The sequence below is a fragment of the Alexandromys fortis genome, unplaced genomic scaffold (assembly GCF_014885135.2).
Source record: "Alexandromys fortis isolate MF-2015 unplaced genomic scaffold, M_Fortis_MF-2015_v1.1 scaffold_29, whole genome shotgun sequence".
Classification (NCBI taxonomy): Eukaryota; Metazoa; Chordata; class Mammalia; order Rodentia; family Cricetidae; genus Alexandromys; species Alexandromys fortis.
Genome location: NW_026067891.1, coordinates 13,350,791 through 13,365,485, shown reverse-complemented (window position 1 = coordinate 13,365,485; position 14,695 = coordinate 13,350,791). Strand labels below are relative to the sequence as shown.

At 45.8% G+C, this 14,695-nt stretch overlaps 1 protein-coding gene across 1 annotated transcript in view; it reads right to left on the bottom strand.

Annotated features, from left to right (window-relative positions):
- LOC126498141 (sorting nexin-29-like) overlaps window positions 1-14,695 on the bottom strand; it is a 64,562-nt gene that overhangs the window by 2,100 nt on the left and 47,767 nt on the right. The window contains exon 5 of the mRNA XM_050136491.1: window positions 2,130-2,310. Within this exon, the coding sequence (XP_049992448.1) occupies window positions 2,130-2,310 (181 nt within the window). The remainder of the gene's footprint in view (window positions 1-2,129; window positions 2,311-14,695) is intronic.

The following is a 14,695-nucleotide window of genomic DNA, read 5'->3' as shown; positions in this document are numbered from 1 at the left end:
CTCCAGTATATTTCCTCAGGATCCATTCACCTTTTTGGAGACAGGGTCTCTCACTGTCCTGGAGATCACCAAGTGGGCTAGACTGGCTGGCCAGTGACTCCCCAGGGACTTCCTGTCTCTGCCTATTTATCCCTGGGACATGCACCACTGTGCTAACTCTTCCTACATGGATTATGGTTACTCTTGTTTTAATTATCTTTTTCTTCTTTGTTTTATTATGTATGCAGGACGTGTGTGAATTCAGGCACACAGGAAGAGGTCCATAAACAATTTTCAGGACTCAGTTTCCTCTCCTTTCACCATAGGATTCATGGAATCTGGGGGCTGAACTCAGGGGTCCATGCCTGTGTGCTCAGCAAGAGCTTTTACCCACTGAAAGCCATTTTACTGATGCTAGAGCATTTTATTTTGTTTTGTTTTGTTTTTCAAGACAAAGTTTCTCTGTAGCTTTTGGAACCTGTCCTGGAACTAGCTCTTATAGACCAGGCTGGTCTCAAACTCACAGAGAGCCTGCCTGCCTCTGCCTCCTGCTGGGATTAAAGGCATGTACCACCACCACTCGGCTTACCCTAGACCTTTTTTTTTTTAATTTATTTATTATGTATATAGTGTTCTGGGCACCAGATCTAATTATAGATGGGTGTGAGCCATCATGTGGTTGCTGGGAATTGAACTCAGGACCTTCAGAACAGCAGTCAGTTCTTTTAACCTCTGAGCCATCTCTCCAGCCCCCCTAGACCATTTTTTAAGAATACCCACAGAAGGGACTGGAGAGATGGCTCAGTGGTTAAGAGCATGGCCTGCTCTTCCAAAGGTCCTGAGTTCAATTCCCGGCAACCACATGGTGGCTCACAACCATCTGTAATAAGGTCTGGTGCCCCCTTCTGGCCTGTAGACATGCATACAAACAGACTATTGTATACATAATAAATAAATAAATAAATATTAAAAAAAAAAGAATACCCACAGAATCACTGGTAGAATTACCAATAAAAGAAACATTACAGGGTACAGGGGAACACTGTCTAACACACACCAGTACTGAGTTTGATTTCCAGGAAAGAAAAAGTAAAGCAGAGAGAAGGGATGGTTGGGGGGACATGACTGCAGATGCAAAAGGGAGACCCAAGCCTGCAAACAGGTGGGAAAACTGGAATCAAAGAACTGTCAAGTGCTGATCAGAAGCCAGCTTACTGCATTAAGGAAATCTCAGTGTCACCTCTAGGTCATGCCAACATGGAAGTGACTCAAGGTGGCAGAGAGGACTGACCAAGGCCACTCGGGGCATCAGGTGACATAAACTGTGTCTGGTCTTCTACCCTTACAGGGAAAATGACTGCCAGAGCAAGACACCATGACAAGGGAATTCACCAAGCTAGGATTATCTCTATGAATATTATGAGCGGCTTAGTTTTTAAGCCAGTGGCTTCTGCACCAGTTTCCAATATTGTAAGGAGCTGGCTGGCTAGAACATCTTCAGCTCGGTCTAGTGATCTCCTTCCACTGCTGAGAGGCTGCTGGATTATAGGTGTGGCTATATGACCCTCCCCGCCAATGAGTCAGGAGAAGAAGTATCTCTGGAGGCAGAAGCCTACTCATCAGAAGAGAACATGAAGAAATAAAAGTGGCAACTTACTACAATACAGTCTGACATTCTGACCTGAGTAAACTTTATACTCAAAAAAAAAAAACACATGAAAAATGAAGCTTTTAATAAACACAAAACACTTTCTTCCTTAATGGCCCATATTCTGAGCAAGCCTAGTCATGCAGGTCTGTAATCCCAGCAGTAGAGAAACAAGCCAGCCTCGGTTACAAAGTAAAATCCAGGCCAGCCTAGACTACATGTGAGACCTTGTCTCAAAATAAACAAAAGAACAAATACAGTTTCCATCTCTTCAGTCAGTTTGGGATTGACTAAAGAATCCCAAATTAAAACTTGGTGGAGGGAGGACAATAGCTAGGCCCTGATCACAGCGAGCACTGACGGTTATGTGTGTGCCGCACAGAGCTCCTTCCAAGCACTGGTACTGGTTCTCCCACCAAGGGAATGGCTAGCAGGGCTGCAGTGGGAAGTCCCCTTCTCCCCCAGTGGAAGACTAGGAAAAAAAGCCTGTCCTGCTGGGTACCTGAGCCTGGTGCGGTCAGCCAGGAGCATGTGCAGGTAGCGCTCCAAGGAGTGCTCGTTGAGGGCACAGCGCAGCCAGGCCCGGCCTCGGCCCACATCCGCAGTGATGTGGTGCAGGGAGTAGAAGCGTTGCAGTTCGTGCTTGTTGAGGACCTCCTTCACGTAGAACCAGAACACAGGCTCTGGGGAGAGAGGGCAGAAGCACATCATGGCCTACACGCTGTCATTTTCAGAGCAACGGTCCATAGGCAACTTTATGGAGTGTAAATGGCATCCGTTACTTCCTTAGACAGATGAAGAAGAACAAAGCAATAATCAAAAGTAAACAGGTCTCAGAACCTCCCACCCCAAGACCACCATTCCTAAATAACATTTTCAAACCTTCATTCCAGTCTTTTTTTATTGCACCTATACAAAAATCACCATTTGGGGCAGCTAAATGATGTCCCCAAACATAACTACACGCTAGTCTCTGAAACCTGTGAATGTAGCCGGAAGCAGCAAAGGAGTGTTGGCAACTCTGACTATGGCAGTTCCCAAGGACACAACATATTAACAAGTGTCTTCATAAGAAGACAGACAAACTGACCCACAGGGAAAAGGCCATGTGGCTAGGGAAGCCTTTGCTGGCAGCCGGCAGCAGCAGAAGCTGGGAGAGGTGAGAATGGTGGCGACCCTGCAGTGTCGGCAGAACCAGCCTGCCAGTCAGGCCAATGAAACTGACCTCAGACTTGCAGCTCCAGGACTATGAGAATAAGTCTCTGTAAGCTGAATATGCTATCATGCATCTACAGTCCTGGCTAATCAAGAAGCTGAGGCAAAGAGTGTGGTTTGAGCCAAGGAGTTCAAAGCTAGCCTGGGCAACAGAGCAAGATCCTATTTCAACAACAACAACAAAGAAGTACATTGTATACTGTATGATTGTATATGTATACATATAATTCTATATCTTGATTCAGATTTTTCTCCCCCCCCTTGGTCTTTTGTGTGTTTGATTGGTTTTTGGTTTATCAAGACAGGATTTCTCTGTGTAACAGCCCTGGCTGTCCTGGTACTAGCTCTGTAGACCAGGATGGTCTCGAACTCATAGAGATCTGTCTGCCTCTGCCTCCCAAGTGCTAAGATAAAAGGTGTGTGCCACCACAGCCTGGTTTGATTCAGTTTTTTCTAAATCATGAACATTTTCCAGATTCGAAGGGCCTCAGAACAATTTTGTGTTGTTACGTATTCACCCAGTGTTCTGAATACTGAACGTGATTTTTGGCAGCTTCCTGGTGGGATATAATTTAGATCTATCTTGATTACAAAGAATTTACTACATTGCTGTTTCCCCTCACACACACACACACAAAATCCTTGATCATGAATAATCACCCTCATTTCTATATCCTCAGGAGAGCTTCCCAAATGGTCAACTCTTTGGTATAATGACAGGAACAAATTTAAGGTTACGGGAAGGCTAAATAAGGCTTGTTGAACCACAGATAGCCATTCTTACTGGCATCTCTTCAAGGCTACCTTTCTTATCCACATTACAAATTATTTGGGAGTTGAAATTTTAGTGTATACCTCATTTTGTGACCAATTTTCTTTATAACATTGACTCATTGACACTTTTTCATGCTATTGTCAGAACTACAATGACAGCTGTTAGCTACTGAGTATTAACTGTACACCAGTCATTGTCACAAATTTCATTTTTTTTGGTTGACCTCACTCAAACCAAGGCCATTTTATTCAAAGCAAGGCCTGGACAAGTTTTACCTTGTCCAGTTCAACTGTGGAGGGGTGGGGGTGGTGCACTCCTTTAATCCCAGCACTCGGGAGGCAGGGGAAGGCAGATCTCTTGAGCTCGAGACCAGCCTGATCTACAGAGCGAGTTCCAGGACAGGCTCCAAAGCTACAGAGAAATCCTGTCTTGAAAAGCCAAACAATGCCCCAAAAAAAGCAGCATACATGAGCTGGAATGTGGTTCCTAACACAAGCCACTCAAATCATATTTGCTTCTGCTGCCTTCAGAACTGCTCGATTTATTTCTAAGTGGAGCAGAGCCAAACAGGTTCATAGGCCCCTCTGAGAACATTAAAGTCACTGAGGTTCCCTTCCAGATTAAGAAGTTCACTCTAACTCTTCAGTTCAACTGACCTAGGTTAACTGTATCTTTCTAGTGAGTTTCATCTTTGAGGGGCATTTAGTCGAACACACAGGACAAATGAGTGACAAGATCATTCAGTCACATGGCCACAGAGCCATGCTGAACCTCAGATTCCTCTCCCATGAGCACAGAAAAGGTGCGTCTGGAACTATGGGCTCACTGGAGAAAAGGGCAGGTAGAGTGTTGAGCACAAGGCCAGGCCACCCGACCAACAATGGCAGCCTGAAACAAGATAACCAACACCCATGGCTGGCAAAGAAGAGGCACTGTGTAACCTCTCTCTCCCTTTCTGGGTTAGTAGCACCTAAATGTATAGATTTAAGAATTATGAACTCTGGTTGTCAGGCTAGGTGACCAGAGCCTTTACAGATGAGCCATCTCCCCGGATCATTCTTCAGAACAAACTTCCCAGGAGAAAATGCAGTTCACCCTCAGTCCTCATGTAGCAAACTCATCAAACACCTGCCCAGAAGAGGCTGTGCCTCCAGGAGGGAGGGAGCTCTGAAGACAAAGCTTAGGAAAGTCCTGAAAGTTTCCAGATTCACAGGGCCCCATCCAAAGTCATAAAAACAGCAAACACCTGATGAGGAGGAAGACTCCTTAATGGAGCTGCCGCAATCTGGACAGAAGCACGGGTCGTGCACATTCCCCTGAGTCAGCCATGATTCTATAAGTAACCCCAATAAACTGTAGTTCATCAAACTAGACTTAGGTGCAATCACTTTTTGCCCTGTTGTCAGTTCCCTATGGCTGTGAAAAGACATTTGTTTATGCCCAGGGAAAGTTACATTCAAACACCAGAACTGGGGATTCTGGGGAGCACACTACCCTCAGCCACCAAGTGACTCTCACTGGCACTCCGCCTTCTCAAAAACTACAGTCACCTCCCTCTGACCTTGAACACCAGTAGCACTTTACAGTAGAGAGTGTTTTGCTCACCTCGAGGATCCTTTACAAGCCTGTCAATGATGCGCTGATGATAACTATTATCCCAGCAGGGTCCCACTTCAGAATTAATGTGGTCTATTTAAAGCGCAGTTTGCCTACCGTTTAATGCAAGCGGTGGCCATAATTTAATTTGGAAATCTATACCAATCTGCTTTGAAATATGGGGTAAGTTCCAGAGGCATGCAAGGCTTCCACTCCTCAGAGCACTGAAGCCAGCTGCCAGCAAGAAGAGAGCCGGGAAGGGGTGCCAAAGTGAGCAGTCTGAGGGTTGTGTTTGCAGCTGACTAACAACAGCTTTTAGCAGTTTCTAACAGGCCTCGGCTTTTACTGGCAATGCCAAGACATCATATCTTCCATAGGTACAGAGGACAAAGTGTTTGATGAGCAAGAGGAGGGCCCAAGTTCAGATCTCCAGCACCCACATTACAAAGCCAGAAGTGCAGCTAGACATGGTGGTGTATGCCTTTAATTCCAGTACTTAGAAGGCAGATGCAGGTGGACCTCTGTGAGTCAAAGCTAACCTGGTCTATGTATGGTGTTCAGGTCAGCCAGAACACAGGGGTGCACCTATAACCCCTGCAGTGGGAAGGCAGTGACAGGAGGGTCCCTGGGACAGCTGGTCAGCCATTCTACCCCAATCAGTGAGCTCCAGCTTCTCAAAAACTAAGGCAAAAGGCAATTAAGGAAGACACTTGACCTTATCTGTGGCCTACACAAAGACATGTACACACATACAAATGTGCACACGCACACACAAAATGTGAAATAACATATAAAATGTGTCTACGAGTTGACTCAATCCGTGTCAGCCACTGATGTGGGAGTGTCATATATCAATCTGTTGATTTCATTGGTTAAGTTATAATAAACCAGATGCTTGGCCTCATGGCTTGGAACATAGATGGGAGGAGTAAACAGAATAGAATTCTGGGCGGAAGAGGAAGTGAGGTCAGACTCTGCTCTGCTCCCAGAGAGACCAGACAACTCTGCGCTCTGGAGCAGAGACATCATGGACGGAGGCTAGAATCTTCCCGGTAAGCGCACCTTGGGGTGCTTACACACATCATTAGAAATGGGCTAGTCCAGGTGCGAGAATTAGCCTGTAAGGGCTAGAGTTCATGGGCCAAGCAGTTCTTAAATGAATACAGTTTGTGTGTTGTTATTTCGGGCATGAGCTAGCCAAGCGGCCGGGGTGTTGGGGATGCAGCCCCGCCGCTCTTATTTCAACAAGCCACAGCAAGCATGCCTGTTGAATAAAGTGTTAATGGTAAGCAGCAATTGATACTCATCATTACAGTACAGCAAAGCCTAGCACAAAAGTGCCCAACAGCATCCTCCCCTTGCTCTGGATGCCCTTTCTTTCCCACAACAAACATGCCCCGTGTGGTTCCCTATGATGCTGCCCTGACCTCTTCCGCCCCCAGTAGTGGCAGGTCCTACAAGTTGGGAGATAGTCAGACTACATTAGAGTGTCCATTTCTATGACACAGCTTCATCCCACCCCTGTTTTAGGTCTGAGCTCTTCATGGTGAAGGGGTTAAAGTCTCCCACTCCCACAAGTGAGTTAAGGGCCGTTTATCTATAATGCCCCTGTATTCGGAGTTGAGGCCTGAGCCAGCCTCACAATATCTCAAGGACAAATCCAGCAGCCCCCTCTGAGTCATGTCCAAACTTGTCCAAGCTTGTGCAAGTATATCCAAAGACGATAAGACTAAAGTTCAGCCAATTAAAAGGATCCTAGCGAGCTGCTGCTTGTTTAGCCAATTGTGTATGAGATGACATAGCTGTCCCTGAAACTCGCTTAGTTGTGCTTAAAAGGAGCCTACACACTCCTCTGGGGTCAGCGCCATTTTCTACAGGAGAATGACCCCACATGCATGCAGAAATATTAATAAATGCTCTTTACTTTTACATACTATTTGAGACAGGAGTCTCCTTCGATATTTCCTCAGACCCTACAATGGAATATTCCTTTTTTTTAATTGATATTTATTGAGCTCTACAATTTTCTCTGCTCCCCTCCCTGCTTCTCCCCTACCCACTTCAACCCTCCGATTGTCCTTTTCTACTTTCTACTTCCCATGTAGATTATATCTATGTAAGTCTTTCTTAGTGTCCGCATTGTTGTCTTAAGTTCTCTGGGATTGTGGTTTGCAGGCTGGCTTTCTTTGCTTTATGTTTAAAAACCACCTATAGGCCGGGCAGTGGTGGTGCACGCCTTTAATCCCAGCACTCGGGAGGCAGAGGCAGGTGGATCTTTGCGAGTTCGAGACCAGCCTGGTCTACAGAGCTAGTTCCAGGACAGGCTCCAAAGCCACAGAGAAACCCTGTCTCGAAAAAAAATAAATAAATAAATTAAAATAAAATAAAAACCACCTATGAGTGAGTTCATGTTATAATTGTCTTTCTGTGTCTGGGTTACCTCACTCAAAATAATGTCTTCTAGTTCTATCCATTTTCCTGCAAAATTCAAGCTGTTGTTATTTTTTTCTACTGTGTAGTATTCCATTGTGTAAATGTACCACATTTTTCTTATCCATTTTTCGATTGAGGGGCATTTAGGTTGTTTCCAGGTTCTGGCTATGATAAACAAAGCTGCTATGAACATAGTTGAATACATGTCCTTGTGGCACAATTGAGCATCGTTTGGATATATACCCAAAAGTGGTATTATTAGGTCTTGAGGAAGGTTGTTTCCTAATTTTCTGAGAAACCGCCACACTGACATCCAAAGGGGTTATACCAGCTTGCATTCCCACCAGCAATGAAGAAGTGTTCCCTTTTCCCCACAACCTCTCCAGCATAAGTTGTCATCAGTGTTTTTGATCTTGGCCATTCTTACAGGTATAAGATGGAATCTCAGAGCTGTTTTGATTTGCATTTCTCTGATGACTAAGGATGTTGAACATTTCCTTAATTGTCTTTTAGCCATTTTAGATTCCTCTGTTGAGAGTTCTCTGTTTAGGTCTGTACTCCATTATTTTATTGGATTATGTGATCTTCTGGTGTCCAATTTTTTGAGTTCTTTGTATATTTTGGAGATCAGACCTCTGTCTGATATGGTGATGTGGGAGTGTCATATATCAATCTGTTGATTTCATTGGCTGAGCAATAAAGACACTGCTTGGCCTCATAGGTTAGCGCATTGGTGGGAGGAGTAAACAGAATAGGATTCTGGGCGGAAGAGGAAGTGAGGTCAGACTCTGCTCTGCTCCCAGAGAGACTCGACAGCTCTACTCTGGAGCAGAGACGCCATGCTTGCCATGCTCCACTCTCCCAGGATGGACGGAGGCTAGAATCTTCCCGGTAAGCGCACCTTGGGGTGCTTACACAGATGATTAGAAATGGGCTAAATTAATATGTGAGAATTAGCCTAGAAGAGGCTAGATAGAAATGGGTCAAGCAGTTAAATGAATACAGTTTGTGTGTTGTTATTTCGGGCATGAGCTAGCCAAGCGGCCGGGGTGTTGGGGACGCAGCCCCGCCGCGCTCTTATTTCAACAACTTCCCACTTTCTCTTCTATAAGGTTCAGTGTGGCTGGCTTTATGTTGAGGTCTTTGATCCATTTGGACTTGAGTTTTGTGCATGGTGATAGATATGGGTCTGTTTTCATTTTTTTAAATGTTGGTATCCAGTTATGCCAGCACCACTTGTTAAATATGCTTTCTTCTTTCCATTTGATATTTTTTGCTTCTTTATCAAATATCAGGTGTTCAAATATGTGTGGATTGATATAGTCCTCCTGTCTGTTCTTATGCCAATACCAGGCTGTTTTCAGTACTGTAGCTCTGTAGTAGAGTTTGAAGTCAGGGATTGTGATGCCTCCAGAAGTTCTTTTATTGTAAAGGATTGTTTTGGCTATCCTGAGTTTTTTGTTTTTCCAAATGAAGTTGAGTACCGTTCTTTCAAGGTCTTTGAAGAATTTTGCTGGGATTTTGATGGCCACAATGGAATATTCTTTCATTAATTTTGATATTTTTTAAAAAATGTATGTATATATGTATGTGCACAGGGCTATGTGCATGTAAATGCAGGTGTCCACAGAAGTCAGAGCTGTCAAATCCCCCTGGAACTGAAGTTATAGGTGGTTGTGAGTTGTCCAAAATGGGCACTAGGTCCTCTGCAAAGAGAAGTACATTCTCTTAACCTGTGACCCATCTCTCCAGATGTGATGACATAGGGTTCGTTCATCTGATGCTTATGAGCAATCTGCACAAGACTGATGCCCCTGACTTCCTCCAGACCTGGAGTACAGCTCTCCTCCAGAGCCTGAGTGCTGGGCGGGAAACAGCCCACTGAGCAACAAGTCCCTTTCAGTGCTGGGAAGGAGTACAACTGAGCAGGGTAAAAGCACGGTATGAACTGAAGTAATGTATCATCAAATTCTAAGTACAATGTTTTGGAATAGAATATTTGTTTAGCTATGTAAAGATGTGTTATATTTGTTTGTGTTGCAGAATAACTGTTTATGTACAGATGTGTTGCATTTGTTTAACTATGTAAAGATGTGTTGCTGTTTCACCTTTCCTGCCTAAGGTACCTGATTGGTCTAATAAAAAGCTGAACAGCCAATAGCTAGGCAGAGGAGAGAAAGACATGGCTGATAAACACAGAGAAAATGGGAGCCAGCCAGCCAGTCAGGGGTCAGCCAGCCAAGGTCAGGGACCAGCCAGGGATCAGCCACCTGGGAGGGGTCAACCAGACAGACACAGAAGAAGTAGGAAAGTAGGACATACAAGATGAAAGAAATGTAAAAAGCCATAAGGCAAAACATAGATGAAGAGAAACGGGAGAAATTAAGTTATGAGTCAGTGGGACAAGCATATGTGTGCATAAAGCCAAGCATTCATAACTAATAAGTCTCCATGTCATGATTTAGGGACTTGCGGTCCAAGAAAGCCTGCTACATATGATGCCCAACATGGGGTTCATATTTCTACATAGGGCCTGAGAAACCTGGGGGTAGGGGGGCAGAGAAAAAGGAAAAGTCAAATCAGACATTTTCTTCCACCATATGAATCCCAGGGACCAAACTCAGGCCCCCCATGTTGGTCAACCACCTTTTAGTGTATGTCCTGTAGCACTGTCTACTCACGGTCTTGTGTGGCCAGCAGGACTATCTATTTCTAGAACTTTTCATCATCCCAAACAGAACCTCCTTCATTAAATAACTCCCCCAGTTTTCCCTCCCCCAGCCTTTGGGAGCTTCAACTTCTGTCTGTACACTGGACTATTCCAAGCACCTCTGTCAGTGGCTCTATGGTATTTGTCTGTTTATGACTTAGTACTATGTTTTTGAAGGTTCTTCGACATTATGGCATGCATTAATGTATTAGTGCATAATTCCTTAGTTTTTCCACCATGCCCAACTTTTCACTCCCCATGGCTATGTGAAAAAATCGGAAACATGCTGAATAGCATAGAAAATAGGAATATGTGTGTATGTGTATATATATCATTCCTGTTATTTTTTGCATGTGTGATGTGTAAGTGGTACATGTGTGTTGTGTGTGAACATATAGGTATGCACATGTTCATGCACATATGTGCACCTGTGTACATACAAAGAGGCAGAGAAGGATGCAGGGTGCCATGTTTCATCGCCCTCTACCTTAGTCCTTTGAGACGAGGCTGGCAGTTAGCAAGTCCCGGCAATCCGCTAGTTTCTGCCCAACACAATACTGGCATGACAGCTACACCGACTTTTTACATGGATCCTAGCTATTTGAACTCAGGTTCTCATGCTTGCATGGGTACCTAGCCATCTCCCTAACCCCAGAAAGCAGGGCTTCTAAAACTCACGACTCGTCTCCTTTTAGATGGTATTTCATCTTCTCTGAAGAGACATATTCATCCTGAGAGAAGTAAAGGGCCCATAAAACTTCCACGCTGATAATCATGTCTAAAAATTGACAACTCAAGTCAATATGAGCCTTCTTCATTCATGACACATCAAAAATAAATACCTTTGAAAGAGCCAGTGGTCACAACATCCCCAAGAGACCTTAGTCCAAATATACCAGACTGGGTATATATTGGTATATACTGGGGGCCGAGCCTAGGCACAGGCTAGGCAAGCACTGTGCCACATCATAGAGACAGGACCTCCTCTGAACTTGCAATCCTCCTGCCTCAGCACCCAGACTTTAACATACCGGGAACTACTCATGAGCTCATGTCCCTTGCACTGGCACTGACTCTGTGTCACCAAGATGTCAAGGCTCCTCCCTGGACCCCTGAACATCCTCATAGTCTAGGCGCCCACGGGTTGAGGAATAGCATGCATATAGCTCTCCTGTGAGGCCAGATATCCTTTACCCCTGCTAGCCACTCTGTCAGTAACCCTGGACACAGCTGGTATTCCCCCACGCCACACTGTGGGCAGACATCCTTCCGAGGCCTCTTTCACCAGAAGTAGATTTGCACGTTCATGACAATAACAGCAAACCCCAAGAAGGAACTGAAAGCCCGGCACAGAGGGGAGTGTGGCAGAGCGGACTTCCCCTCCCAACCAGGCTGTCCCAGCACATGCAGCTTCCTCAGAAATCAGTGTTCTATAGAAATGCAGTCACTGCCCAAGGGGACTCAGTGAATCAAAACATAAACTCTGCTTTGAGTGAAGTGCAGTGGACCATTTTCAAAATCCCCACCGAGGTGGCAGAAGCCAGTTCGTGCCCAGCTGGAAGGTATGGGGACAGCAGAGGGCAGGGGTGGCTTCCCAGGAAAACTAGCGCTTTGCCTGAGTCATGATTTTGACATGGATGGTCCTTGGTCACCTCTAGGATGTACATACTCTAAGCTACAGGATAAGTGAAACTGGAGCCTGCTCCTTCCCTCCCAGGAAAAGCAACAGGGCACACCACTGGGAGGCTTCACCAGGACTGTTGAGGCAGAGTCAGGGTGAACTGCGTAGGGAGCTCAAGGAAAGAAAATTTCTAAAGTGAACCCATTAAAACCAGTGAGATAGCACTTCATGTCCATTTGAACAGCTACTAGTTTCTGTGGGGGGCTGTTGTAGTATTTTAGTTAGTTTGTTTTTTCAAGACAGGGATTCTCTGTGTACTCATGACTGTCCTGGAACTCTCTCTGTAGAGCAGTCTGGCCTTGAACACAGGGTTCTGCCTGCTTCTGCCTCCTAAGCACTGAGATTAAAGGTGTGTGCCAGCACCAGCTGGATTTGTGGGGTGTTTTAAGGCAAAGAAAGAGATATGGAGACATGAAGGAATAAGAGTGGGACTTGTTGAGAAGAAAGGACAGGGATGGGAATGAGTGAGACACACTATGGAAAGGGTCTGTGCACTCAGCATCTGGAGGGTGTGAGCCTCAGCCTCTCTTTGCTGCTGAGTGGGATGCAGTGCTAGGAGAACAAGGAATGCAGTGTTGCCTCCAGAGACTGCTCAGCAGGGGAAGGCGCTGACCTGGCAACCTGAGTTCCAGCACTGGACCCAGTGGAGGAAGGAAGGAAAGAACTGAATCCAAGTTGTCATCTGACCTCCAAACACACAATGCTGCATCCCCAGGCGCGCGCGCTCGCGCTCGCTCGCGCTCTCTCTCTCTCTCTCTCTCTCTCTCTCTCAGTGGTGGGTCATAGCCACACCCACTTGTATATGGACACTAAGAATCTGAACTCTTCTTGCTCATGCAGCAAGCACTTTCCACTCCACCCCTCGCCAGCCCCCTGATTCTCACAGATGGCTTAGGAGTATTCTATTTGCTCTTCCTGTTGATAAAATGCCCTGACCAAAGTAACTCAAGGACAGAAAGATTTACTCTGGTACTGTCCACAAAGGTGGCAGCAGCCTGCCGTGGGTAGTCACCACCCTGCATCCCTCTGGAAAAGGACAGCAAGGACTGCACTCAGTTGCCTCCTTTTCACTCTGCCCCAAACCAAGCTCTTAGGATGCTGCAGCCCACTGTTAGGGTGGGGTTCCCCCTCCATCTAACATAATCAAAAACCCCTCACAGGCCTGCCAAGAGGCTCATCTCCCAGGGACTCTGGATCCTGGCAAGCTGATAGACTACGTTAACCATCAGAAGTTTGGGGAAGAATTGGGAGGGGGTGTGTAAAGAAGATAATAGGGAAAAAAAATTTACAACAACAAAACGGCTGCCTACACAAGACCAAACAAGAATAATAATAAACACACTTACTAAGAAAAGGGAAAATCCTGAGGGACCCTGCCCCTAGACAAACAACTACAGGCAAGTAACCTCTGCTCAGAGAGACAATCAACCCTTCCCCTTAGGGATAAGCCCCTAGCCCTGAGATCATGTACATTCGAGCAACACTGAACAGACTCAGTAGATTTTTCACTTTAAAGGACAAACAAAAGGAAAGAAGTATTTCCAAACCTGAAGAATTTCAGGACAGTAGAAGCCAGAAATACAACTCAGAATATGAGATATGGCGACAAAACAGATCAGTGGGAAGGGTGCATTCTTAGTTCAATGCCTGCACTCACAAAAAACACAATTTAAAAAGGGAGGAATTTGCTGGGTGATAGTGGCACACGCCTTTAATCCCAGCACTTGGGAGGCAGAGGCAGGCGGATCTCTGAGTGCGAGGCCAGCCTGGTCTACATAGTGAGTTCCAGAAGAAGAACTGTTTCACAGAGAAACTCTGTCTTTGAGGGGCGGGGGGGAGGGGCGGGGGGGGAGGGAGGGAGAGATTTAACCCCCTTCATCGGTAAGCCATCAAAGACAGCGTGTGGTAGCGAAAGTCATTCCTCACACCCCCAGCACTCGCTTCCACTGATGAACTATGGGAAAGCCATGGAGGTCCCAAGACAGGAGCCACAGCAAGAGGGGGCTTTGTAGGAATCGGGCCCGTTCTTTTCCAAAGTCAAGGGCCACAGTGTTCCAACCTGTCGGCTGCAGATCAGGCTGGGGGCAGGTGCAGAGCGGAGAGCAAGCAGGCTAAGCTGGTAGGGGCCAGAACCTTTAAAGCCAAGGCAAGGAGCACATACTCCGTGCCACAGATCCTATGGTCTGGGGAGCTGGGGACAAGCAGACTTTTAAGATGATCCTTGAAGCTATATAATGTGTGGAGCTAACCAAGAGACAAAGTACAGTGCTTTGTAAGGAATTACCTTGGGGGCAAAGGGGAAGGAAAGAAGGCTGGGGATAAAAGTCTGGAAGAAGCTAAGAGTCTGGGATGAAGAACAGGGTCATTTGATAAGCAAGGAACCCAGGAGCGAACATGGATGATAATAAGGACTTCACCACTCTGAAAACACAGAGCTCAAGACCGTTATCTGGGCCTGAGAAAACACTGCCACAGGAATTAGCACACAAACAGAAATTTATGGCCCATGTCTGAAATCCTAGCACTTCAAGATGCAGAAGAAAGAGGATCACAAGTTCAAGGCCTGCCTGGGGTACATAGAAAGTTTAAGGCTCGACAAGGCTACCCACAAGACCCTGTTTCACAGAAGGGAAAATATAAATGAATCAAAGCAGCATG